Source organism: Fundulus heteroclitus, chromosome 2, assembly GCF_011125445.2.
Source record: "Fundulus heteroclitus isolate FHET01 chromosome 2, MU-UCD_Fhet_4.1, whole genome shotgun sequence".
In the NCBI taxonomy this organism is placed as follows: Eukaryota; Metazoa; Chordata; class Actinopteri; order Cyprinodontiformes; family Fundulidae; genus Fundulus; species Fundulus heteroclitus.
Genome location: NC_046362.1, coordinates 31,322,598 through 31,350,119, shown reverse-complemented (window position 1 = coordinate 31,350,119; position 27,522 = coordinate 31,322,598). Strand labels below are relative to the sequence as shown.

At 39.9% G+C, this 27,522-nt stretch overlaps 1 protein-coding gene across 3 annotated transcripts in view; it reads right to left on the bottom strand.

Annotated features, from left to right (window-relative positions):
- The window catches only part of smpd3 (sphingomyelin phosphodiesterase 3), a 110,871-nt gene that overhangs the window by 33,732 nt on the left and 49,617 nt on the right, over window positions 1–27,522 (bottom strand). For all 3 annotated transcript variants that reach the window (XM_036125034.1, XM_036125033.1, XM_012867653.3), the window contains 3 exons: window positions 24,736–25,462; window positions 22,161–22,412; window positions 20,739–21,690 (listed from right to left, as the gene is read on the bottom strand). In XM_036125034.1, coding sequence (XP_035980927.1) covers window positions 20,739–21,690; window positions 22,161–22,412; window positions 24,736–25,037 — 1,506 coding nt within the window. In that variant the 5' untranslated portion in view covers window positions 25,038–25,462. The remainder of the gene's footprint in view (window positions 1–20,738; window positions 21,691–22,160; window positions 22,413–24,735; window positions 25,463–27,522) is intronic.

Sequence of the window (27,522 nt, the reverse complement as noted above, 5' to 3'; positions counted from 1 at the left end):
CATGCTGGGAGAAAGCACATAAAGCAAAGCCGGAACAAACAGAAGAACAGAATGGAAACTTGGTGTTACTTAAATCTGATTTTGCTGTAGGATTGTAGGCAAATTATGTGGCTCCGAATTTTAAAGGAAGCAGATTAGCAAACTTTTCCAAACATGTTCCAGGGAAAGATCTGTGTTCAAGAGGGCTTTTGTTTCAAGTCTGTAAGAAAACAAATGAGCTGGTTTGTCTTTTTTTTGTTTACTTTCAGTTTCAATTCTTTCTGTTTGTTCCAGAAAAGTAGCACCAAATCATCAACACACAGTCGGGTAATTCCATATTATAGAAAGTACTCGCCCTTTACCAATTTCTTCTGTTTTTAGTTTCTTGTCACCCTTGTTTGATAAACACAGTGTTTTATATCATCAGGAATTTTTTTAACCCCAGGCAAAGATAGCCTGAGTAAATCCAAAAATGAGTTTTGAAATGATAATTTATAGAGGAAGGAAAAAAAAAACTACCCAAACCAACCTGGGCCAATTACTGTCAGTCCCACAGAATGTAAATAGATATAAATAGAGCCTATCTGGTAACATGAAGTAGGCTAAAAAAAAATCTCAAAAGATATAAGATATGCTCTTATTTAAAGAAATTCTACAACAAATAAGACACAAGGTCTTTGACAGCTATCATGCTAAAAGGACTTTAGGACTTTATATCATGGTTTGTAGTTATTGTTGTAGGACCCAAATGCAGAGAGACAGAGGCAGGGAGGAGTTATGGGTGAATTTTATGAAAACCCAAACTCACAAAAACACTGTAGGGTGCAGGAGCCCGAGCAAAAACAAAACGTAGATCTGAGAAGCAAACGAGGACGCGATCGTACAGAGTTACATGACGCAAACAGTAGAAACCGGCAGTAAATGGGACAATGAGAGGAGCTTAAATACTGGGAGGATGAGAGTTGTAGCAATGGCAGGGGCTGATTGACTGATGGATGGCAGGTGTGGAGAAGGAGCTGGAAGAAAAACAGAGAGCTGGTGGCATCAGGGGATTAAGAAAGACCAAATGTAAGAGGATAACTAGGCACAGGAAATAAACTAAATACATTTCAGAAGGGACCTGAAACAAGGCTGATCTAAATATAAAAAACACAGGACGACCGGAGGAAAACCTCGATGTCAGGAAATTAACTAGGATAACTAAGAAAAGACTGACATACAAGGAACAAGGAATAAAACATAATCTAAAGATACTGAAATGCTAAAACAAGCACAAAAACCAAAAGCTGTGTAGACCGTGATACTTTAGGAAACCACAGTGAGTGCCGTTATTCACAAACGGAGAAAACATTGAACGGAGGCACACCTTCCTATGAGCGGCCACACTACCACAATTACGCCAAGAGGTCATTAACGGCTCATCGAGGAGGTCACAAAAGAACTTAGAACATCTAAAGATCCAGTTTTACTGGCTCGTAATGGCACCGCACGGCTCCGCTCACTTTCGAGTGTTTCAGGACCAGCCTTTTTCAGGTCCAGCCCGGGTTTTTGTGGTTCTGCTAAGGCCAAAGCGAGCCGACTCCATAGGAGTTCTGAGTGAACGCCCCTCTTTTCAGTGATTGGTCGCAGGGCGAGGAGAAGCGAGAAGGTTTTCTCAGAGGAAGAAAAACTGAACCAAAGACACATAATAGCTCACGGTGTGCTCTGGCACTATTTGGAAAGACTGCAAACACCCGACACTTGCAGCTCTACGAGGGCGGGACTGCCTCGCTAGGATAATTTACGGAGCAAACGGAGCAGAATTAGCATGTTCGACCACTTAAACCACCAGAGTTGAACCGCGGGACAACGCGACTGCAGTTCCACAAATGTGTGAGACATTTCAGTTTCTCCAACCTTTAGACGGCCATCTGTCCAATCACAGTACAACAGACACCCGTTGTGTCGAGAACAAGCAGGGAGACCCTCCAATTTGCTGCGGGAGCTCTGTTATCTTGGTGTATGTAGCGGCCTTTACCAAAGTAGATGCAACCATGAATTCATCTCTCTGGCAGAAAATTATGGTGGCTATTGTCTGGTTATAGGTTTGTAACTTTGAGCACAAGCACCCTTGGCTGAATTAAAGTAATTCATAGTGGAATCAAGATTTCTTCTCCTTTGTGGTAACACAAAAGCACTTGATGATAGTTGTTGCCCCTGAGGGTGGAGACAGCACTTATTTGGTTTATGGGGTAATCAGTTTATTTACATCAAGCCAGCTTTTCGTATTTACATACCAGGTTATCTTCATCTGATATTAAAAATAGTTTGATGATCTGAAATATCAACATAAAGTAAGAGTGATTGAAAAAAAAAAGCAAAATCAGAATAAATCTTTAAAGGAATAAACAGTTGTTCACGCCACGAGAAAATTAAATGAAACAAAAGCACTCTCCCCTAATTTCTTTGACACAACTGCTCTCTCAGTTACTTTCTGTGGGATTTACAAAGATGTTTCTTTTCTAACCTTCCTTTTACACGAAGTCATGCAGAACATGCAAACACCTTATGTAACGAGCAAAGAAAACAGCATTTTTCTCTGCTTTTAATTAGTTATATTGTTAGAGCAGCTTACAGATGAGCGGACACTTATTCAGACAAATGGAAAGCAACTGCCGATCTTTTTGGGCTTGATATGTGTGCCGAGGCTTATATAAACATACTCTAAGAGCCACAGTGAAACATTAGCCTAATTAGTCTTACTTTAATGTCAAACAGAAGCCAAGTTTTTTTCAGAGTTGAAAACAGTAAATACACCTCACAGCAATGGCCCCAGATTTCCCTCTCAACATCTAAGACTCTAATTCAATTTCTCTTCATGAAATGAGCGTTTGGGGAATGTGGGAGAGATAATAATGCAGTATACGCAATATTGCCAAAAGTGTTAATTTATACGTCCATTTTATAGAATTTAGGTGCTCACCTCCGTACAATTTCGCCTCTGTAATTTCCCTCTGGGATTATTAAAGTATTTCTGATTCTGACTCTGAAAAATCAAGCATCTTAATACAACATCTGAACAGACTGATTCTATAAACATTTCTGAAAGAATGGGTCCCTCTAAGGACTTCTATTCAGTTCAATTCAATCATATTTATATAGCGGCAATTCAATCAGGTCAAATTCAATCAGATTATACAGATTGGTCAGAAAGTTTCCTCTCTAAGGAAACCCAGCAGGTTGCATCAAGTCTCTCCAAGCAGCATTCACTCCTCCTGAAAGAGCGTAGAGCCACAGTGGACAGTCGTCTGCATTGTTGATGGCTTTGCAGCAATCCTGAGCATGCATGAAGCGACAGTGGAGAGGAAAACTCCTCTTTAACAGGGAGGAAAACCTCCAGCAGAACCAGAACCAGGCTCAGTGTGAACGCTCATCTGCCTCCACCCACTGGGAGTTAGAGAAGACTTTGAGACTTCAGTGAATACCATCATATGATGAAATAAGTCCAGTTCAGAAATGTCCTTGTCACCAATTATTAAACAGCCAACTGCTAGTGTTGTTGTTAAAAAAAAAAGTGGAAGCAACATCGGGCATGAATAGGCAGGCTGTGTAAAAAGAAAAAAAGGCGTACATAGAAAACCAACCTTCTGCAAAGACAATAGCTACAGACCTCCAGCGCTCATGTGGCCTTCAGATTAGTTTATGGTCATTGGATACAGAGATACAGGGAATGGGCTTCAATGGCGGAGCAGATTTATCTTAACCTTACATCACCAGGTACAATGCAAAGCCTCAGATGCAGTGGCATGAAGCAGGCCTCAACTAAAGATGACTTCTTCCTGGTTCAACATGACCTTAGTGTACAGAGCAACGTCCGTTAAAGCAGGGGAACGCAAAGGTGGCAGGGAACTCCCCGAGTCCTGACCCCCATCTGACAAGACTCCTTTGGGATGAATTGGAGCAGAGACTGAGAACCAGACCGTCTCGTCCAACATCAGTGTCTGACCCTGCAAGTGTGGGTCTGGAAGAATGAGATAAAGAAGCTTCTAATCCTTGTGCAGCGCCTTTGCACAAGAGTTGAAGGCGATTTAGCTGGAAGCTGGAACACATCTTATAGACAAGTTGAAAGATAAAATTGTCCAAAAACATCTCGAGAAAAAATCTGATTGAATTTGGTCTGAAGCTTCAAATTTCTTAAACACCTTTTACATAAAGCTTTCCATGAGCCTAACTCGACTTACTGAGCTAACCACCCACATACGAACACAACATAGAACCATGTACAATCTGAATGTTGGAAATGTCTTTGCAGAAATGTCATGTTTTGATGAAAATTTGCCGTTTTCTTTTTACAAATGAAACCTTAGCTGTTTGTAAGGCAGATAAACTGTGCGCTTCCTGTCTCCAACTTCTTCCTGGTGGTGTTGCTGGAGGATTATGTTAGCAACTTCTGGTATTTTGACGTCACTTGCAACAAAACAGTTTGTTTTGGTGAGATGTTAACTAGTTAACAGTTTTGCAAAAAATCTCTTTATTTTTTTCCAGTTATAAACAAACCCAATAACCAGACACCTGTGTCCTCTCGGAGCTCAGACGTGTCTGAACATGCTTGTTCGTTGTACTGTTTGCAGCCGCACCTTTAATCAGACCAAGCTTAAACCTGTGGCTTCCAGCGGTGTGTAAAATGGATTATTGCTGCAATTAGTGCATTAATTTCCATCAGTTACTGACAGAGGACGAATTAGGGCGAATGTGGCTAAAACATAAACCTAAATTTAACGTCATCACAGAAAGCCCGGCAGTTATAGTCCTTTCTCCTGTAAAATAAAGGCGGAAAATCCTGAGCTTGTGCTTTGGCTGCAACCGACCACCGGAGGAGAAATGTTGGCTTCTGAGAAAGATCAACCCAGAGGAGGGATGATTTCAAGGTTTCAGAAATGATGACAAAGCTATTTATGATGGAAGTACATGACAACCAAACTCAACCAACCCTAACACTATGTTAGATGGAGGAGTAGAAGCAGTCAAAAACATGACCAATGTCCTCACAGGGCTTTCAAAGAATAGAACTTGACAAATCAATACAAAATCAAATAATACTTTTACTTCTGTTCTTGTCAGTAGCCTTAAAGTGGATAGGGGGGATAATTATGCAGGTGTTTGCAACCAGAGTTGCAAACTCTTTGGAAGATGGAGGGGCCTGTGGTGGCACGGGTGGTTAGGACAGTACAGGGAATTGTGGGATGCCGTCTGCTGAACTGAACTCGGTTTGTGCTGCATGAGTCCAGAGAAAGGCCAGACGCATCGCTGTGGATCCCACCCACCTGGGAAATGCAGTGTTTGCCCCTCTTCCATCAGGCAAACATTTCAGGAACATCAAATCCAAAACTAACAGACTCAAAAACAGCTTCTTTGCAAAAGCTGTGAGGGCTATCGCCCCCTTGCTGAGAAGACTGAGTCTGTCACACATCACAGTAACTACTGAGAACGCGTATTTGCAAGCTCTAACTTAACTTATGAGGAATGTTTCGTTGCACAGTTCTGTATCTGAAGGTTTAAGAATATTGCACAGAATTTACTGCAGGCATGAACGCATCATTGAAGAAGTGTGAGTGATTAATTCATGCAACACAGTAAATATCGTTTACAAAGGACTCTTTGTCTTAGTCGACTCTAAATACATACAATAATATAATATGATGATATTATGCTTTAAGGATTTACAATTTGATTTTCACACATCCTTGTGTATTGACCCCTAATGTTTTTATCCGTTAGCTCAAAAAGTAAATGTATATAACTGTTACTGGATCATTATGGCTTGTCTCATAAAGCGACTCTATCAGCTCTACTATCCGCTGATTGCCAAGGCCAATGCTTGCGTATTTTACTGTGCAGGATAATGAATGTCCAGGATATGACTGTCTTTGTTTTGTCTCACGGCAAGGCTGCTGTCAGGTATTAGTAAGAGGCGAGAACGGGGGCCGGACAGAAACAGGGCAGACGAAGAGGCTACAGCCGGACCGCTGGGTGAGATTACTTTCATCTATGGGATCTCTGCTCTGTTTCTCAATAAAGTGCTGGAACTTGACCACTTCACCGTATCCTTATTCAATAAGTCTGGGAAGTCAGTTATTGTTTGATTTTCCTACCACAATAACCCATCATTGCTTATTTTTAAGCTTTCAAATTAAAATGTGTTTAAGTGATGTAATTAAAGTACCACCAGTGAAGATGTGTCTAAAAAAAAACCTCCCGACTGAGGCTTTTTGGATCATTTAAAAACTGGGGTTGTGCGTCATAAACAGGAGCCGAACTGGCCAGAATATGCTCTGAATTTAGCTGGAGAGCTACAGCTAGATTCAGTGGCGGTTTTTTCCTGAATTTGAAGACGGGCAAATGTTTTGGGAAAATGGCTTCTCAGAAACGGATGGGGAATCTGCTTCTATTCTTCCTCTCTCTCAGATGTGCATTCAGACAGGAGGCAGGGAAGAAAAAAATTATCTGGTTCCACTAAATCTATGTAATTCACTTCAAATCATGTGCTTTTCAGATTTGAATAGAATCAGAGCTTCTTTCGGTGTATTCCTTTAACTCCGTCTCCATTCCTCTCCTTTCAGCTGCTCTTTTTCTCCTCCTGTGATGTTCTCTGCATCCACACGCCACACTCTGTATTAATATTTCAGGGGCTTATGCATGGTTCAATAGGTGTGTGTGCGCCATGAAACTGACAAGAGGCCAGAGGGGATTTTTCAGCGTGTATAGGCGAACATTCATGCTTATGAGGATCACTGGACAGTAAATATGTACACAATCCAAGGCCTTTGTATTAGGTTATGTTGACATTGTGCCAAGGCTTTTTAAAGCCAAGAGCAGAGACGAAAAGCCTCGGCAGGAAACAGTTTATGCAGAAATTGTTCTTTTTTCCCCCCATCCTTCTCTGCTCTGTATGAGCCAAAAGAACAAGAAGTATAATTAACTGGGTTCCTTTTAAAATAAGGAAAAAAAGAAAATGAGTCAAGGATGTGGGACTCTGAAACTTTCCAAGACTTCCTCTCATTACAGAGCATTGAGACAGAACCGAGCGGAGCAGAGACGAGCTTGCGAGAGGAGATTTCACATTCGACGCCAACCGAGCCCGGCAAGTCTAATTACAAAAGCTCTGAGCCTGCTGTAAATAATTGCTTTAACTTTTACCATCACATGGGGGATGAACTGAGATTTCAGCTCGCATTACTTGCATGGGTTTGATTGCTTCACTTGTAAATTAAGTAGTCAATTTGTTGCCATGACAAACAGGAGGCAGAGGAAAAACGCTACAGTCAAAGATTGTGATGATGAGGTTTTTTAGTCATGTTTCCAAATAAACAAGGCAAGCGCATTATTTTGAACTCCAGTGTTTTAATGTGTGAAAGATGACGATTCCTTCATTAAAAGCATTAAAGGTAGTTAACTGCAAATCTAAATTTCATTTAGGTTGAATCCTAACATGAATAAATAGCCTTATTGCACTTTTGTATTGTTACTTACAGGACATTATTCATTCCAGTGGCTCTGGCTCCTTGTCATATATATATATATATATATATATATATATATATATATATATATATATATATATATATATATATATCCTTGCAAGTAGGCAGCATCAAATACATTTGGAGTAAATTAGCAGCTGGAGGAATGGATTTTCTTCTAGTGGAGGTACATTTAATACTGAATTATCTTTGTATACTATGAATTTAGAATTTTAAGTACAAACAAAGACCATTTTTAGAGCAGACAAGTTTTGTTTGGTCTTAAACTGGACTGCATATGTTGATCTATATCACAGCTGTGAATATGCATATCATTGATTCTTATAATGCAAATTATGATGCAAATGATGGCTTTAACACTGAAATCATGGCTCATTGCTCATGGGGTGATATGTTTGCTAATTTTTTTTCTTGTTTTTCATATTTAGTGTTTAAATATTAAACCCTTTTTAAAGAAGCTGACTGCTACTTGGAGATCTAAATTCATCTTCATATTAAAAGTAACAAAACAAAACATCTTTCACTTTGAATTCTATGCATTAGTGCTTTTCAAACTGAGAAGAAGTCGAGGACCTGTTTACAGCTGGACGTCGGACACCAGAGAGCAAACCATGGCGCCATTTTTAGGCATTTAGAGAAATCTGGACGGTAACATGACAGGGCAGTAGTTTGATCTAATCTCGTTAACAAGTTCAAAGATTAGCGGTGTCAGTCAGTGTGTTAAATCTTTGTATAAATCCAGCTGTAGTAAAAAAAGCCTAAAAAAATGAAGACCAAGGAAGGCAGCAGAAAGGCCAGGGAGAAAGATCTGCAGAAGCTTAGAGCAGCGTGGTGTAATAAAAGAAACAACCCAGGCTTTGAAGATCTCGCAGAGCTTTGCTCAGTCAATCATCTGAAAATGGATAATAATATGCCACTACCTTAAATTTACCAAGACATGGTCGACCACCTGAAATGACAGGCTGCCAAGAAGAGCATTAATCAGAGAGGACCTCTGGAGGAGCAGCAACGATCCACAGCTCAGGTGGGAGAATCTGTTGACATTATGTGGTGGCAGCATCATGCTGTAGGATGTTTTTTTTCCCTCAACATGGCAGGAAGGTTTGGGTTCATGTTAATATTCCAGCACAGCAACCATAAACATGCAGCCATAGCCACAAAGGGATGGTTTATATAAAAGCAACATATGGTAGAATGGCTCAGTCAAAGTCCAGACACAAAATCCTTTTTGTTGGTAAAGAATTTTCATAATTTTTCATAACACTTCACATTATGTAGGTCTGTCGTACGCAATCATGGAGGTTTGAGGTTCTAACATGACAAAACATAGGAATAGATGAAGACGTCTTGTGGTGATGTTCATTGCCGAGCAAAAACAAAACCATCTGCAACAAGTTTAGTCATGGGGATCTGCTAAAGTCTGTCACGAAGCCAATCCAAACCACTGTGACCCCTTTGTCTGTTGTTGTCATTGACTTGAGAGGCTTTGTTTGATGAGGATCGCTCTGTTTAGACAAAACTTGCTTTTCCTTGTAGTTGTGACCATGTGCCTGAGAACATTTGGCCAGCCTCTCCAGCCAACTGTTGCTCCATTTCATCAACGGATCTTAGACAAGGGAGCTGAAGGAACTTGACCCAGTTAACCATTATGTTGTAATGGAGGATGATTCATTACAACTTCTTCTACTCGGACATAATCTGGCAGCACCATGCCACCTCACATGAGTGACAGAACCAGGAAGGAAGTGTCTCAAGCTTGGATCAAAAGTGTCAGCCACGTCTAACCCAGACCTTCCTTGACCCAGGAACAGTTACCTCAATTCAGGAAGCACTTAAAACTAATTTAAATCCATTGAATCAGAAAAAATAAATAAAAGCTCTATGTCAGTGGATATATGTATGTCTCTGTTGAAATTAAATTAGTGAATATTGCCAGTGAGATGAGTATATTTTACCCCTAAAATAAGATAATTAGATACCCTGCACTTGAAATAAGATGATGGAGATTTTTGCAGACCTTATCAGAAAAAACTGTAAATCAGACAAACCAAAAGACACATTCTAGCTTTAAACCAGTTTCAAACACTCTGGATAAACCAGAAAACCTGCTGCAAGGTGCTGCATTAATTGCCTTTATGGAAAGTTTTGTTCTGACGAGGCAGAACAGAAGTACTGAAGTTAAAGATGCTTTTGAGAGAAAAGAGATATTGGATTAAATCTTTGTGTTTTGGGTGTGTTCGTTTAAGACATCGTTTTTGGTTGGTGAACTACATCCAAAGCAACTCTCATGGGTTCATTTTTTTTTTATCTCTGCTTGTGGTCGACTTAAATTGGCTTCAAGGTCTACAGCTTTAGTTCTGAACATACAGCAGAGGGAAAATATAATTAAAACCTGTTCTACTCTAAAAGGGACTTTGTGGAGACCAAACTGAGTTATGTGTTGTTATTATCAAGGTCCCAGACGATAAATTGCTCAGAATCTCTTCGCTGTCCAACAGAAAAAACTTTTTTTCTGTCAGATTGACTAACTTTGATTAAAAACTGAGGCCCTTCAGGTCGTTAAATCTCACCAGGGTAGATTTTTTTTCTCTCCCATTGAATTTCACTATTCCTATTTTTAGACCTAATTCATAGGGATGCATTTAAAATGTGTATTTACTCAGATGCGCATGTGTGACTCTTCAGCCATACACTTAATGGCTCCAAATAATTATAAGAGGGGATAAATGTTGAGACTGAAAAACCTTTAATTATGGGGCGCTGCGTTTGTGCTCTCTCTTTCTCTCTCTCTTTCTCTTCAGGGAAACATTTTTAATTAATATTCTGTCTCTTCCACTCTTTCTCGCTCGCTCTCTGTCTCCCTTGTGCGTCACAGTTCAGATTTATGTTGCTGACCCGCTGCTGCTCTCCAGGTAAACACATCCACGGGGAAATCATGAGAATGTGTACGCCCCTCGAGTTACATTTCCAAGCCGCTGGCATCAAACCTGCAACCATAAATTGTTCCTAATGAGAGCAAACACATTAGGAACGAATAACCCGGGATGATCGGGGTTGAGATTTGACTTAATAGCCTCATTTGCCGCAGAAATTGAACCAACCCGACTGGCATGTCTATTGTTCAGAGACAATTTTTCAAAACTCGACCAGCTCAAGGTTGTGGAAAGGTTAAGATATGGTGAGGGTTTGGTTGCAGCAGGAAAGGACAGCTCTTTACTGAATGACACTTTCTGCACACTGAAAATAATTGAAACATGGTTCAGATTAACAATGAGGCTGTTAAGATGTATCAAAACATTTCCTGGATGATTTGAATATCTCAAGTGCAGGACTTTAGGTACAGATGACAATAAAAAGTGTCACCACATGCATTGTTCATAAAAGCCATTTATTTTCATACAAAACTTTGACCTTATCTAGGCTGAGTTTTTCAATCTGATGACTTGAACTAAGTGTAGATAATTGCGGCAAAAATCAAATAATGTTTTATCGAGGAATGAATGGCTGCTGTGAACTGAAAAACTTCATTAATTTGTGCTGTAAAGAAGCACAGATATTTTTCCCTTGAGGGCAGGAGGGCAATTAGGCTGTTCAACAACAGTCCAGAGGTACTTTATCTCTATTCCCTCACTTTAAACAGGGTTTTACTCACTATTGCACTATGTAAAAATTATGAACATAGCAGAAACAGTGTACGTCCCTTTATTGTTCTTAAACACAGAACGTATTGAAGGACATCATAATATATTGCTTTAAGAGTCACAACAAAATAGAAAACATACTCTTAATGTTTCTGTTTGTCCTTCAAAATAAAAGACTTCTTTTTAGGTTTTCAGCAAACATGTCAGGACTGTAAATATGACCGACTGCTGCTTTATTGTAAAGTCAGCCATAAAATATATAAAGACAGAGGTAAGAAACATATTGCCTGAACTAGTTTTGACAGTATCATGGCAATACCTGCTTATTCTACCGTACTTTCAGATAAAAACAGTGAAATTATAATGTTTCATTCCAGATTTGAGCATGACTTCCAGTGTCTCATACTGGTATTTCTGTACGCTTATTTATGAAGTATCACAGAGCTAACATTCACACAGGATTAACATCAACCCACAATCTCCAAGATCTCCACCACACGTCAAGTCTTGCTATATTACGGGTAATTTGGAAGATCTAATTTCAGCGTGAAGACATTAAGTATTTTTGATACCGACCCAAACACACGTTTCCCTGCTACCTCGCCAGCCATCCCGTCACAATGGTCCTCACATATCTGCAGGATGTTGTCCTATATATGTGATCATACCAGTGTCACAAAGTATGAAATTTTCCCCATATGTGGGATTTTTCTGCACAGAGGTTTCTATGCAGAGTGCTGCATACCGCTGCGAATGCTGTCTTAGGCAATTATCACAGTGCAAGGACCTTCTGATAGAGGCAGGTGCAGAAAACATGGACAGAATCAACTGTATACTGAGGAGAATCTAATAATTTTTGAATTTGGTCAAACGACTATCGCTTTTCCTTGACAAAGTATCCCCCCCCCCCACTTCTGCTCCCTTTCCGTTCATTTGATGTGACGTACTCAGCAGAGTCTCAGCTGACAGCTGTGTGGGAGAGACCTGATTATAATGGACATCAAGTATTAAGGCATTCAAAGCGAACCGCTCAGTTTATAAAGCAGGAGAACAACACTTTCAATTTGAGAAGTTGAGTAAAAACTTTTCAAAGCCTTTTGTGCTGAGTCAAACAGCCATTTCGGAATAATTTACAACAAATAAATAAGTGATAGATGTGTGTTTTTGGTGAGGTTAACCCCTGTTTCGGAACATAAACTATGTTTATGTGCACAGAATTTCACGATCGGATTAAGATTTATTCGGATTAAATAACCAGATTGTACCATTTATATGGGCACACAATAAATTAATCCGATCATAATGTGTGTGTATATGTACCTGGTGTGTATATGCACCTGGGTTTATTCAGAATATATCCACTCTGACACGTGCAGTTATCAAATTCCCCTAAAAAATCCACAGAAGAAGAAGTACTTCTGTCTTTGCTGCATTATAAAAATAGTAAGCAACAACTTTGAGCTCTTTTATTTTTTAGAACATAAGGGTTATATCAGGAGTCCCTAGAGTTTTGCTTCCCGACGTATTTCTGCATCTCACCAATGTGGAAATACGTCACGTTTACGTCCGGCGCACATACGCACATGCGCACTTCGGTCAGTTTTCCACATTTGGAATAACGTGAGCCTGACAAGCGTTTATATGCATGTTGATCGGCTTATCAATCAGCATAAACCACCCCTCTCATTCGGAAAACAATGTCAATCCAGTTGAGCGTAATCTGAACACAATATTCCAATTGGCTTGTTTACATGACAGTTCTTTATTCACATTACTTTTGTCCATGTAAACATAGCTATTGATGTCTCTGCACTAAAAAAAAATCAGCTAACCTTATCAATAGATACGTTCCAGGTGTTTTGAATATGCTTACTTGAAAAACATGATAATTTAATTTTATTTATAAAAAAAGAAGAAAAAAGAAAAACCAAAACATTTTCTTTTACAAATTTTACTGTATGCATTTGAGCTGTAGCTTTAGAAACTCATCATTGTCATTCTCCGAGTAACCCGCCTATGTGCAATTTGGAGGTGTGTGTACGCTCCCCTTCAGTTGCGACCCTTATTCCACTGGGACTGGGGTGCATATCCATATCTATGTGCTCGGGACCTAATAATGGCCCTGTATTTATTGGGGCGAATGATTGGAATGTTAAATGGGTTGCTGCAAGCTGTTTGCTTGGTGCAGCTGCTGGATGAGATCCTTTCAGTTGCTGCAGAAACCATGTAAAGAGGCAGTGCGTATAGCAGATATAGATGGAACATGTGGTAAGTGTTGCCAGTCTGTCATTAAACTCTCTAATGATCAGTTAAAAAACACAAAGCAGTTGCCATGGATAAGCTGCTCCTGCTACCATCAGGCTCCTCCACATCGCATCCAGGGGACCAATACGCTGCCACTGGGACAACAAACCCACAAGATCTCAGTTTAGGAAATGCTCAAAACCGTTAGGGATCTTACACTCCAACATTCTTAATGGGGTATGTGCTCTACGTTTCTGGTGTGCCTCAGGGGACGTTCCTAAGACCCTCGCACCATACATCCACCCTAATAACTTTAAAAGTTGAGGTGTGGCCTTAGTCAAGTACTGTACAAAGAGAGGTTTGTCATCTACATAGTTAACATGATGCCCTAAATGCACAAATATATTATATTAAAGATGGACGGAATAATAACCCCATTTCAAAGAACACTTTGTGAAACTTTTCACCTTAAATTATAGTAAAGGAGATTTTGATTTCATAAGCATTGTCCAGTTTTATTTACGTATGTAAAAGCCATATAAATCTAATATATCTATCTATATTAAAATAGGGTCATTTTCGCGCTATTTTCAATTAAATTAGACAGAATTTCTGTGTGGGATCAGAACTGGATTCAGTTCTTTGGTTTGTGTGGCACTATGACTCTGTCGAGCTACAAAATAATCTAACCGGAAAATACATGTAGAAAACAACACTGAAGCACCACAGCAAACATGACAAAGGACCAAACAACAAAATAAACAAAGCAACAACAACAGCAACACTGCTAATGTGTCTCATACGAGAGAACAATCAAGTCATCTGGTGAGAACAAAGACAAACCCAGTGTGAACATCAGGTGCCTCAAATGAACTGTATCTAATGAGATGTGTCCCAGCTGGCGGTGAAGTGAGCTGGGGGTTGGGCGGAGAGGTTTTCACCTCGGAAAGTTGCCAAGATGTCGAAAGGGTGAGGAGTGGTGTGGCGTAAGGAGCAGACACATCAAAGCCTGCAGCTGACCGTCGGACAGGCAACACAGACGTATAACACAAAGCCAAAGCTGATCAATACAGTAAAAACAGCAATCAGTCGGGATACTGAAGCTCAGAGGTACCTGCGCTGATTAGGACTGAGAGGGCTGGGCCTAAACGGGCTTTTAACACGGTCTCAGGTGTCCATTTATGAGTCATTGATAAAAACCTACAAATTAGGTCTCAAGGAGCTCAGGACGTCTCACATATTGATGCGTGAAACAAGTTCGGTCTGAACGCACCATGACTGTGCAAAAAGAGTTTAAAAGTATGAATCAAAAGCAAATAGGGCCTTCAAACAACACAAATTGCAACCAAGTGTATGAACTCTTCCAATCAATCAATTACACAATGGTCGACAAGATGAAGCACTCCAATCAGCGAATGAGTGCTTGTCTTTGTAGCTTTTAGCATAATCTTCATGCTACTGCCATTTGTCATTTTTCTACATAGGTTGTGCCAGATTTTCCTTCTTTCAAAGAATTGGATCCAGAATCAGAAAGGCTTTGATGTGAATTTTATTGTACTGCAACAGCTGCCCAAATTTATTCTGAAACGTGAGCCCTTCCAACTACACCTCCACTAGTCCTCCCACACAGACCCCTCTCCCTCCTCAGTATTCTCACTTTCAATCTCATCAGCCTCAGACCTCCTCCATCCATGCCGCTAAAGAACAATCCAGGTGTGACACCTTTTACTGTAAGGCCCGCAGACTGATTGCTAATTAAAGATTTGCGTGAATGAGTGTCACACCGGTGCTTCAGTGATGTTATTCTGATCTAGGCAACGTGTAATTGTTAGTAGAAGGTGATTTCTGTTCGGTTACCAAGCTGAAACGATGGAGTTCCGACTGCTTCAGTGACATCTGCGTTAACTGCTTCGCGAAATTGTTGGGAACGTGTTTCAATCCGATGAGAAAGGGTTAACACATTTGCAAGAGATGTCTTCTGCTCTGCTGAGATAGTGATTACGAAAAACTGAATCAAAAATTACTTGGTGAGGATAAACAGGAAATCACCAAAGTTTTCCAGAATAAGAAAGAAAGATTTGCACAGGGAGAACCTAAAAGCCACGTCTGGAAGAAAGTTGTTGGTCAGGTTTTAAAATTAAAGATACGTTTAGAGGCTTTACATCTGAGTCCTGGTGGAGGCGGTTTTAATTTAAGGCTGACGTTGCATCCGCTGTGTTGTTCCTGCTCATCGTGACTGCTTTAGCATCCGTTTTACTTTAATAATAATAAGGAAAAGGGAAGCCCACATTTCAAGTGTCATCCTAACTTCCCTTGTTTGGTTTTTGGAGTGAAGCAGGAAATTCACTTTGACACTTATTAACTTTCTGGCTGCTCCTCGTTTTTCTGCTGTAGGCCTGTGAATAACAACAGTTATTCTCTTCTTTTGCAATCATTTACAGTTATTTTCCCTTTCCGTTTGTACATGAGGAGACACAATTGAGTTACGTACTGTTGTTTGTACCTTTCGTTTAGTTAAAAAGTCATGTGGGTTTTTGTTTTTGAGTGCAGGTGTTAAGGCAGATTGTTCTTGACACAAAATCTGGGGAGATCCTTCTTTTGTAGTATTAAATACAAATGTGATCTCCAATAAAATAATACATTTACTTTATGGTTTTGTGTTTAGGTGAAAACCTATGTGGAAAAACCTGCTGAAACAAGATATTTACACATACTGTGTAAAAAATATCATCTTTTTTTCTCACTGTCTGTCTGCGGAATGTCATTCTGACTTATCTGAACAGTGCAGCCATGGAAAGTAATGTTCCTCCTTATTTCTTACCAACATTTCCTACGTTTTTCTGTACAGAATTTGTGACCTTTCTACTTAAAGAAATATTATTTCTGATATTTTTAAAGCAGCATTTGTACTCATTTTAATAAAAGATTGATATCCTATTCTGTCAAAAATAATCCATCTGTAACATTTGCGTCCTAAAGAGCTTAGAGAACTCGTGAATGGTTGATTAACAAAACGCCTGGACCAATATTTTCCTTGCCGCTTTAGGGAGAAGCGTAGAGCTAGCCTATTTGTGGAACAATAAAGGAATGTCATCCACATTCTAATCTGGTTATTTTACACCCAATCATTGCAGGGCTGGTTTTTCTATCTGCCTGTAAATGAAGTGTTTAAATCGGTCGTTTTTTTCTCCCTGTTACCTGAATGTCACATTGGGTGTCCCTCAAGTCCCTGTATTAGGGCTTTTTACAGTTCATATTAATAATATAATTCATAAAATTAATAATGTGCCAGTCTTTCCCCGGAGTAGAAGATGCTGTTATTTATTGTGGTGCAAACACATTTGCCCTGGTGTTTAATGATCTACAGGTTGCATTTCACATGATTCAGTCACAATTGTTCCACCTCAACCTGGAACTAAATGCTAAAAAACTAAGACTGTGTTTCCTGCAGTTCTCCTTGCTATTTTGCCCACACCAGGTGGGTGGGTTAATGCTTTGCTATAAATATCTTTGGATTGTAATTGCTGAAAATCTTTGTTTCATGTCCCAAATTGACCATCATAAATAAAACCCTCAACAGTTGTTTTTTTTAACTATAGGATTTTAAACCCATTTTAAGAAAATAGAGAGAATAAATGGATGGTTGTTATAGTTTTTATTACTTTTATGTGACATTTTAAGTTACTTTGCTAAATGCACTCCCCTTACTGTGATATTTCAACCAGTATTATCTTTTCTGGTGTTACTTTTTGGAAACAGTTTTTTTTTTTTTTTTTCAAAATTAGAGCTTCAATGAGATTTGTCTGTTTAAATAAATGTCAAATTAGACAAAGGATTCTTCAGGTTGTCACTGATTGATGTTTTGTGCAAAGCCATAAAATGGTTTAAAATACTTTTTGAAGTTTTGCTAATACAGATAATATTTGAGAGACAGTCGTCAACTCTCTTAAAGTCGTCCTTGTTCTTAAACCTCACCAGAGTTGGAAACATTATAAGAGAACCTACCAGCACAGCCCACCATTCCCTACATAATCCTTCTATTTAAACTGAAACACTGATGTGTATTCACAGTTTTAGATGGATGTGCCCACGTTGTAGCCTGAAAGGCGTCTAAATTAGCAAGAAGCTTCTTGTTAAACATTGCTTTTTTTCCCCTTTCTGTCTTAGCAGCTTGCATGGAGACAATTACCTATCAGCTGGTGCGCAGCCGACTTGTCACCGAGACCTGGAGTGACCTCACATACGCGGAGGTGGTGAAACAAGAAAGCAAAAGGCAGCTTGTGAGCCGCCACGAGAGTCAGCAGGCAGCAGGGAAACAGGATGAGACTGTCAGCGTGCAAGCTGTGATGGAGTGTGGCTTTGTGAGATTGGGGCATGTAAAGGCGTGCTCGCACAGGTATCCACCACCCCCGTCTGGTCACATAATGCCGACCCAGCCCAGCAGGGACCAGAATTGATCCAGCTTTATGCTCTGTCACAATCACACCATGCTACTGATTAATACAACTTGTCAAAACGTAACAAATACACACAATAAATTACATAACGACAGAATAGGCATATATCCTATGGCTTTGCTGCTCCAGTGATTGGGTGTGTTGAAAAGCTTTGAACTCTGCACCACTGTTTTTATCTAACAGTTATGAGTTTGGTTATTATACAAAGTAACAAAGACTGCTGGTAAATGGAAATGGAAAACAACAAAGGTGGGCAGTTCAGAAATCTCGTTGTCCTGCATGGAGCTGGCATCAGTGCATTAGCGGCCATTTAATAGCCTGGTACCTATGCATCAAAAACTGCTTCACATATGGTAAAATATCCACATGTTCAACGTATTAGTGATGGGTTAATTGATGCTCTAACTCATTCCCTTCACCATAGCAGACAGAGGAAACATTACAGCGCCTCCACATATGTTTGCAACCCTGATAGAAATGCATAAAATGTATTAAAATATATATTTTTTCCAGCAGCATAATTCTAGACTGAAAAATCGCTTCGATTTTGATTTGATGTTTATTGAATGTTGTAAATAACAAACAAAAAAGGTAATGCTAAGAAATAAACCTTCAAAGGAGTTGGTAGATCAATTAACTTATTATAACTCACCCCTCGCCAGTAATATTACAGATCTCTTCTTATTTATACAGAGTATCACGCCAGCATACCTTCGTTCTAATACTTTTTTTCATACCTACAGTCAATAATCTATATTGACATGTCAGTATATTCTCAGTTTACAAAGTAAATGTATATTTGTGACTGTTTAGTATACTTAATTATACTATACTCTTTCACACAATAGTTTTACTAACAGTAACATTGTAGTAATAATAATACAAATTATAAAAATAATAGTTGTGATGAAATAGCAACATGATATTTTTTTCATATCCAGTAAAAACAAACGTCAGAAAAATAAACTCTGAGAATTATTCAGCATGGAAAAATATCCAGGTAAAAGAAAAAGATTTTCAACAAAATTTTTACAAAATCAGTGGTGCTGCAAATATCCTTACCCTAACAGTTCCTAAACTAAATGTGAACAAAGCTTTTCTGCATGTTACGTTGATCAGCGTCCACAAATATTTTATATGTGATGCACAATTTCCTATTTCCTGGGGGATGTAAACTCGACGCAACAAAGAGGCCCATTTTTGTTAGCCGCTCTTCAAAATAGGAAAGACAAAAAATTGCCACTGAAAAATTGCAGATCCTTGGCATTTTATTATTGAACACATGATTACTGGGCTGAAAATGGCACGTAAAGACAAGTGTGGAACCAATTTATAGGCAATCGTGAAAGCTGAAGGCCTTGAGAAAATAATGGCTTGTTTATTTTTGCTTTCACACAGCAAAGCGGCACACATTAATAAGGAGGATTCACTCAGTACAATGCCAGATGTGAATGGACGTGGGCGTTAACAAGTATATTTTTACATGCCACATACTTCAAAAGAGTGAAGGCTTTCAAGCACCAATATGTTGTCCAAATGCTGCAGCAAACATGCATTCAGAATTTATATTGAACAAATCTAATTACGTCATCATAAAAGGGGTTTTACACCGTGAAGCTAAGAGAGAAAAGGGAGAATGTGGATCTTAAAATGTGCCGTTACACAAGAGTTGTTTGCAACAATAGGGACCATACAGTCAGCAAGCTGGTCATTCCAGCTACTTCAGGTCTCTCCGATACACTCTTTCACAAATATGTTTAGGACACATAGACTTAAAAGGAAGATTTAATTACCAGTTTAACAAATCATGGAGATGAAACGTAGAGCTGAAATAGCAACAAGGAGAGATCAGAGTAACAGGTTTCTGCTGCAGGAGGACCAGAAAATTAGCCTGATGGAAACATTCATATTCAAATTTAGTTCAGTTTGCCAAAAAGAGAGGAAATGTTCACAGTTAAATCCGCAGAGTGAGTAAAAGGAACAACTGTGACTTGAAATGAAAAAGGTATCGAAAGAGTCAAAGCTTCTGAATTGGAGCTCACTCTAAATACAGACATGCAGTGACCATTCTGGCTTTTTCTCAACTTTTTTCTCTGATGACCTTTAGAGCAGACTAATTCTGGAAATAATTAGGACGAATGGCATCAGAACAAATGACTGTTGAGAAATGTGTTAACCTTTGGAGAAATAACTTTTTTTTTTACCTCTCAGGACTGAAATTCTTCCAAATCATCAGGGAACTTTGGTGTTCTTACACAGAAATAGTTTTGCTTATTTTAAAAAATAATAAGTAAGGAAAACAGCAAATACTAAAAAATTCTCATCATACAACAACAATCCAGGTGACTTTTTTCCAAGCATAAAAGAAAAGAGTAGAGTATTAAATATGATGACATGATAGGGTTACATACATGGTAAAGAAATTGTATTGTTATATATATATTTTTAAATTTAATACTTTTTATATACACTGGGGTTACTGAGCCAAAACTATTTGGGAAAATATCAGTGATTAGGTTATCGATTATAATCTTCTAATATAGTAATTCACATATTAGTTCAACGGAGTCACACCTGTGGGTGTATTTCAAGGAAACACCTCAAATGCACTGCTTTATTGTTCGCAGCGACACAATTCTTTTACTGACATTGGCTGAAAACTCCCTCAATAAAGCAGAAGCCATGACTCCAAAAGCAACATAGAGATCTTGATGTTTGGAAACTTGGCCTGTGGCCCGATAAAACCAAAAGCAAACTGTTTGACCGTATTGACTAGTTAGAGTAATAAGATAGGAAGAAAGACAAAAACACTTTTAAAAATGAAAGTAAATTTAAATCTGCACATCTGGGTAGTTAACTTAAGGCAGAGCTGGAAGGAGAAATAGTAAACCACCAACCTTAGCAAACAGCGCCCCCTTGGCTGCCAGTGCGTCTTCTCCTTTCCCGTTGGGGTAACACTCATACCGAGCGTCCAGGATAGGGTAGCGGCTGGCCAACATCAGGCCGCTGTTCAAGAACTTGAACCTGGAGCAGCAGCCCTTCCAGCCGTAACGCCCAACATCGCTCAGCACGTAGGGGAAGTAACGGTGTAGCTGACGTCGGAGTCTTGTTGTCGCTCCGTGGTCAAACACTTCCTGTAGAGCCAGAAAATCCAAGTTGGCGGGGAAAAAGGCAGAGATCTCGTGGTCGAATGTTTCATCTCCGTGTCGACGTTTCCTCCCAGGTCGTTTGAAGATTGACGTGCGTGGGACATGGGAGAGAGTGTTGTTGGAGGATATCCCTACTGCAGTGTCGCCTCCATGATAACGAGTGAGAGACTCCCGAGAGGCAGTCATGCTGCCTGTGTCTCCTCCTGCCAGATCTCGATGATTTCCAGTCTCAGCCTCCTCCTCCTGGGGGTCCGGTTCTGGGGCACTGATACTGATCTGAACCCCTGAGGTGTGAAGCGGACACTCTGTGGAGGTTTTTTTCTGTGCTACCTCTGTGTGCATGGGGCAGTCATGATGGCCAGAGTCATTCTGACCTCCTGACGAATGCATCGGACAGTCTGCAGGCTCACCTGGGGTGTGGACAGGACAGTCTGAGCTGTTGTTAGTCCCGGTCAGATGGAGGGGGCAATCTGTCGTGGCATCTGCTCCATCATCGTGAACCGGACAATTGGTGAAACTCTGGTCTCCTGAAGATGGATGAACAGGGCAGTCAATGGCACCCGAAGGATGAACAGGGCACTCTGTGACAGGCTCTATTTCAGTATCGGCCGGGCCATTGGTGGTTTGGACTTGCTCTGGACGCTGGTCCAGAGAGGAGGTGCGGCGGAAACCTGTGGCAAGACTGCTGAAGGAGGCCGCACTAGATAACAGAATAGAAAGAAAGGTGCTTTAAAGGCATGGATCCTGAATGCAGCTCAGGAAAGAACAAATTTAAGTGTTTTTGTGTGTATGAAAAATTTCTGAAAACATTTTCCATCCATCCATCCATCCATCCATCCATCCATCCATCCATCCATCCATCCATCCATCCATCCATCCATCCATCCATCCATCCATCCATCCATCCATCCATCCATCCATCCATCCATCCATCCATCCATCCATCCATCCAGTAGTTTGTGCAGGTTTTGCCATTAAATCCTGACTTTACAATAAATATCTGCAGTGTAGCCATTGTGTAGTTTTGTACTCAATGGCTACAAAAATGATCTGTTGACTTAGAATTGGTAAAATATATGAAAGTTGGACTGTGAAAATGTGCATGAACTCTTTTAATGTACAATAATAATCTCTGAAATGAGTAAAAACTTTGGAGTATAGTCTGCTCACCTGATGGAAGTGTTGGTTGGCGAGTCGATGTAGATTTTGATCTGCGGCCGACTTGCACCGTTGCGTATTCTCTTGCCCACCTCACGAGCTCTCCTCTGGGTGTCGGATAGGTTGTTGAACCTGGCCAGGGAATCCGGGAGGAGACAAACATTGGCACTGCAGAAACAGAAGCTTCTGCCTTGTGGCCTCCATTCCCCAGTCCCGTTGCCACCTGGTCCAGCCTGACCTTGCTCTGCCTGGTTCTTGTCTGGTCTGGAAACAAAGCAAATGCCACAAAAAGTCTATAACATCAAAGATATTTTGGAAATTGGCTGTTTTTTTCTCTGCTAAGGGTGACACGTGACAAGACTCACAGCACTGTCATTGTCTTCATCATTAACAACAGCAGTAAAGACTCCCACATACTCTGAGGTACGGTGAGCATACTGTGACCTGTGCAAACTCTCCACAGATGTTTTAAACATTGTAGTCGATTGCGCCTATTGTCCATTTTTCTTAAAATGTAGGACTAATTCCTACATTTCCCACACTTTTTGTCAGTGGGATGAAGGATGTTTAATTGGCTAGTTGAGCACCCAGAGCCGTTTCTTCTCAAGCAGGCTCCCACTGCACACCAGTGTGGCACAGAGGGGCCGTGATGCCAGGGGTCCTTGTGATCACCTTCTTGGAGTTGCTCAGTGTTTCAAGCTTGGAGTCGCATATAAAACAGGTTGATGGGACGACTTCTTCCTGCCAAGCAGTGTGACTTTGCATACGTGGTCGTACAAATTTGAGCTCTGTACATATCTGTCCGCGCAGAGTCCCTATGGAGTCCACATGGAGGATGTGCATACTCCGCGTGGACGTCCGCGGACTCATGACTGAGCAAGTATGTCGCAAGTAAGCCTGTAACACTAAAGCCTTGTATATGAAGGTAATTTTATTACCTTCATAATTGTAGCACCTAAAGAAAATCTATCTACAAATGATCCCTGCAAAGATTGAGTGGGTGAGTAACTGCCTGTGAAATTATTATATTTTTGGTGTTTCTTTAGAGATTATATAAGTAAAAGGGAATAAATTGCACATTTGTCACAGTCTGTGGGTTGCATACACTATTTTCTTTACTTTTGAATGGCCTATGCAGCTTCAGGTAATTTGTTATGTGTCGCGACAGTAGCACAGGAGTTAGGGGTTCATCCTGTCTGTTCGGTGGGTTGCCTGTTTAAACCCCCACTTTGACTGTCTCAGTCATTCTCTGCAGTAACTGGTCAAAGGGCCCGGTGGCAGCACCCCTTCTGTCAGTCTGTGGTTACAATGTAGCTTACCACCGCCAGGGTGTAAATGTGTGAGTGAATGACTAAATGTGGTGTAAAGCGCTTTGAGGTCCTTAGTACCTGATGAAGTGCTATACGGGTACAGGCCATTTACCAATGCTTCATCACCTTCCTAAATATTTAACATTGTAACATACACAGTTTGACCCCTGCCCGGCCATTTACCACAAAATCTATCGGGTCAAGTCAAAGCATTTTGCAGAATGAGCATAGAAATCTGAGATACCCCGTATACAGTATAGGTCATTGCTACAGAATCAATGAAAGCACTACTATTTAAATGTTGCTGCAATTACCCAATAAAATAACTTACTCTCATGCTAAGCAGTGCAGACTCTCTGTCTGCACTAATGAAGATTTACTCACCTTCACATAATTAATTGTCAGATAAAAACCCTATATGCCATGTCCAAATGCTGTACCTTGAGCTGAATGTTTTCACAAGTGCAAAACAATAAAAAAAAATCATAAATGTCAACAATTATCCATTTTATCTCTAAAACAATTACCTGTTATTACAAAAAAAAAAAAGCCTCTACTGCAAGGATCCTAGATGTTTTGATGTATCCTTTCATCAATGACAACTTTTTTAAATGGCTGAAAAATGGCCAGGCTTTGACAATGGACACAAATGCTTTAAAACAACTGAAAGTGTGAAAAAACAAGACTAGACTAGGACCCAAGCTTTTCACTGGTCGCATAGCGAGGAAGATAAGGAGATAAAAAAGAAATGCTGAAGCTCACTTTAAAGTGTAGAATCTTGAGACAAACAAGTCTCCATTTCAATCATTAGGATCAAGCTACAGGCCAACAAGTAGCCAAAAGCAAAGAGGCAATAAAGTCCTTCCTTTACAATAGCACGGAGAGTTTGTGGCTTTTGTCCAAATTCAACTAGTTCTGTCGTTCTTTGGTCAGATGAGATGAAGCTCGAGCTTTTCATCCGAGTGGATGATGTAAAACAAAGACCTGTGAAACAATTCCTCCTGCCCAGTGTAAAGTATGGTGGAGGATTTGAGATGTTGTGGTTGATTTCAACAAACATGTTTTACATTTAATGTGGTAAAACTATTTAAGAAATTATTATGTTATTCACAAAGTTATCTTATCCAGAACTCCTACCAGCCTCTGTTTACATTCAGTTGAGTTGAAAGACGCAGGGGCCTTCCTAACAACAGAAGTTACATCACAAAGACAATATTCCTCCTGTATAGTACAGTCCTTAGCGCAAGCACCAAATAAATTAGCTCAATAACACTCACCTTCGATATGTGTACAGGTATGGCTGCCGAACAGCCTGCAAGGGAGCCCAAATGATGAAGCCCAGCAGAGCAAAGGGCAGGGACACAAGGAGGAGCAGCAAATAAAGGGGCGCAGCAATCAGGACACACAGGGTGAGGAAGGAGCAGGGGTCTTGGGAGCGCTGGCGCTTCTCCAACGAAGTGGCCACGCAGGAAGCCAGGAGTCGATCCAGGAGCCAGTAGCAGGGAAACACCAGGCTCCACGACATTCCATCCAGGAAGTGCAGACAGGCACTGGAGTAAGGGGTGGTGTGGAGGACCATTTCTTCCCGTCTTTCTCTGTTCGCTCTCTCTTTTTTTCCTCTCTTTCACTTTCTCCTCACCTCACGCTCTCGGCCCACACCCACATACACTCAACAATCTCGCACAAATCTGCCCCGGTGATTACATGAATAGAAACAAGTAAAAAAAAAAGAAAAGCAATCTCAATCCAGCGTTCACCCTCCCCCCTCTTTGGAGAAAGAAACACTACATGGTTTGAATGCTTTTCATCTGCAGGTAAGCTTTTCTCACACTCACTACCCCTCCCTCAGTTATTACACCCTCCACATGAGGGCTCAAGAAGCACAGGCTGAAGGTAACTTGTTGCCATGATGAAAACCACTCGCTTGATGCCAAGTCTATGATTGCGAGGACTCCAATGATCGCCGAAGGGGGCATCCATTAAACATCACGATTTCCTATGGCCCTGGAGAAAGTGAAGAAATCAATAGGGAGGGGAGGGGGAAAAGGAGGGAAAACAGGGAGGATATCAGTAATTGACTTGCTCTAGTGTTTGCATGACAGGAGCAGTACGCATTCATTTAGTAATAATATCGGCCAAACCTAACTTCTCTTTCTATCTTTCCACAGACTCTTGCATGGGATGAAACAACGGTAACAGTTTTTATTTCAGTCCCACCAGGATAAAAAATTGCATTTAAACATTCTTCACTGAACATCTGCAATTAAACAAAACTATGAATGAATTGAATGCATTATTGGAAATATATAAAAAAAAAAAAACACAAGTTTACCTGTTCAAGCCTTCAAGACAAAGTTTGAGACTCGGATAATTTCTTTTCATGTTAATAAAACGCCATTTTGAGCTTAAAAACACACTTCTAAAATATTTATTACGGTCGCAAAACCTAGCTTCAGCAAGTATATAAAGTTGGCATGTTTATGAATTTATGTAGGATTTTGCAAAAGCATGCAGAATGTTTCTAACGATTTAGTATATATCACTATTATGTTAGTCTTGGCTAATGTAACCAGCCTAAAGGCAGTGATATAGATAGAGAACTAAAATACAGAATGACTTACAGAAAAAAGCAAAGACATTGCCATTTAAAGGACCTATTTTATTTTATACATCTTCAAACATGAATAAATCCTCCCCCCCCTCTCTCTCTCTCTCTCTCTCTCTCTCTCTCTCTCTCTCTCTATATATATATATATATATATATATATATATATATATATATATATATATATATATATATATATATATATAGAGAGAGAGAGAGAGAGAGAGAGAGAACTGTGTCACCATCTTTATTTTTCATGTGTAAGGAATAGCAGACCATTTAGATTGAAATTGAAATTAGATTTATTTTTTTCATACAATTCTACGCCAGTGGCTCAGTTTTTTCCAATTAAATTATCACATCCTCTTGGCTTATTATATTTTATTTCTGTGTTTTAAATTTTGTTTGTTGCACTATTTGTTAGAAAATGAAGCTCTTTTGTGTATATTTACAATGAAAAGACCCCATGACCGGTAGTATGATGCTGCGCATGCATGCAATGAGTAAATAAAGAGAGCAAAAGAAAGAGGAAGTAACCCTAACCCTGTAGCTCAGGTTGGTCTTTGACCACACCGAGGTGTCACTTTATTGTGAGGCATGGCAGGATGGTCTACTGGCATTAACGCAGGTCAACTGTCACCATTTTGCTTTTTGATACTTCCCTGGTACTAAAGCCAGATGACAGAACAGTGTTTGTGTCTGCTGTGTTTTATTCAGGCTCAAAAAACAGCAGACACAAAAAGGGAATAAATGTTTGTTTTGTCTTTTCTTTTTATGGTCAAAATATGTGACTAGGCCCCTGGTGTCATGATGGCATTGCTGAAACTTTTGAGTTATAATTATGTTGATTCTGCAGCAGTTTCATTCACGTGAGAGCAGAAGAATTGAAATACATTTAACTAATATAAATAAGTCAAACACATTATAAAGAGTAATCAGCTGGTAGTTATTGAACAGAGAGGGCACTGAAATTTGCCTAACCCCACATACCCTAAACAATGCAAGAGAACCCTTTTTCAAAAACAGTCTCATCTACAGCCAGACTATTTTAGTTCAGTAATTAATTTAACCTTTGTTGTTTTATGCAGGCCACTTAGGGATACAAACATGAGTTTACCAAATGGCTGAAATTTCCTTCTAGTTGCATATAGCTATAAGGAAACCATCATATGTGGAATCCAGATTTTATACTACACGCATCGCACAAATTAAAGCTAAAAGCTTAAAAGTATATCCGGACAGGCATTACTAAAATGTGATTTGTTCCCCCTATAGATTTCTCTTTATGATGACACCTACACATTGTTCTGGATAAAAATAAAATAACAAAAAGTAAAAATTGTCACATTAAGGCTTTGCTTTTGAATAAAGTTACTCTGCGTGAGCCATATGTCATGGCAGTCTGTTGTTTTCTTCCAGGCTTGTTTGTTGGATAAAGGCTCTTCCTATGAATAGCACA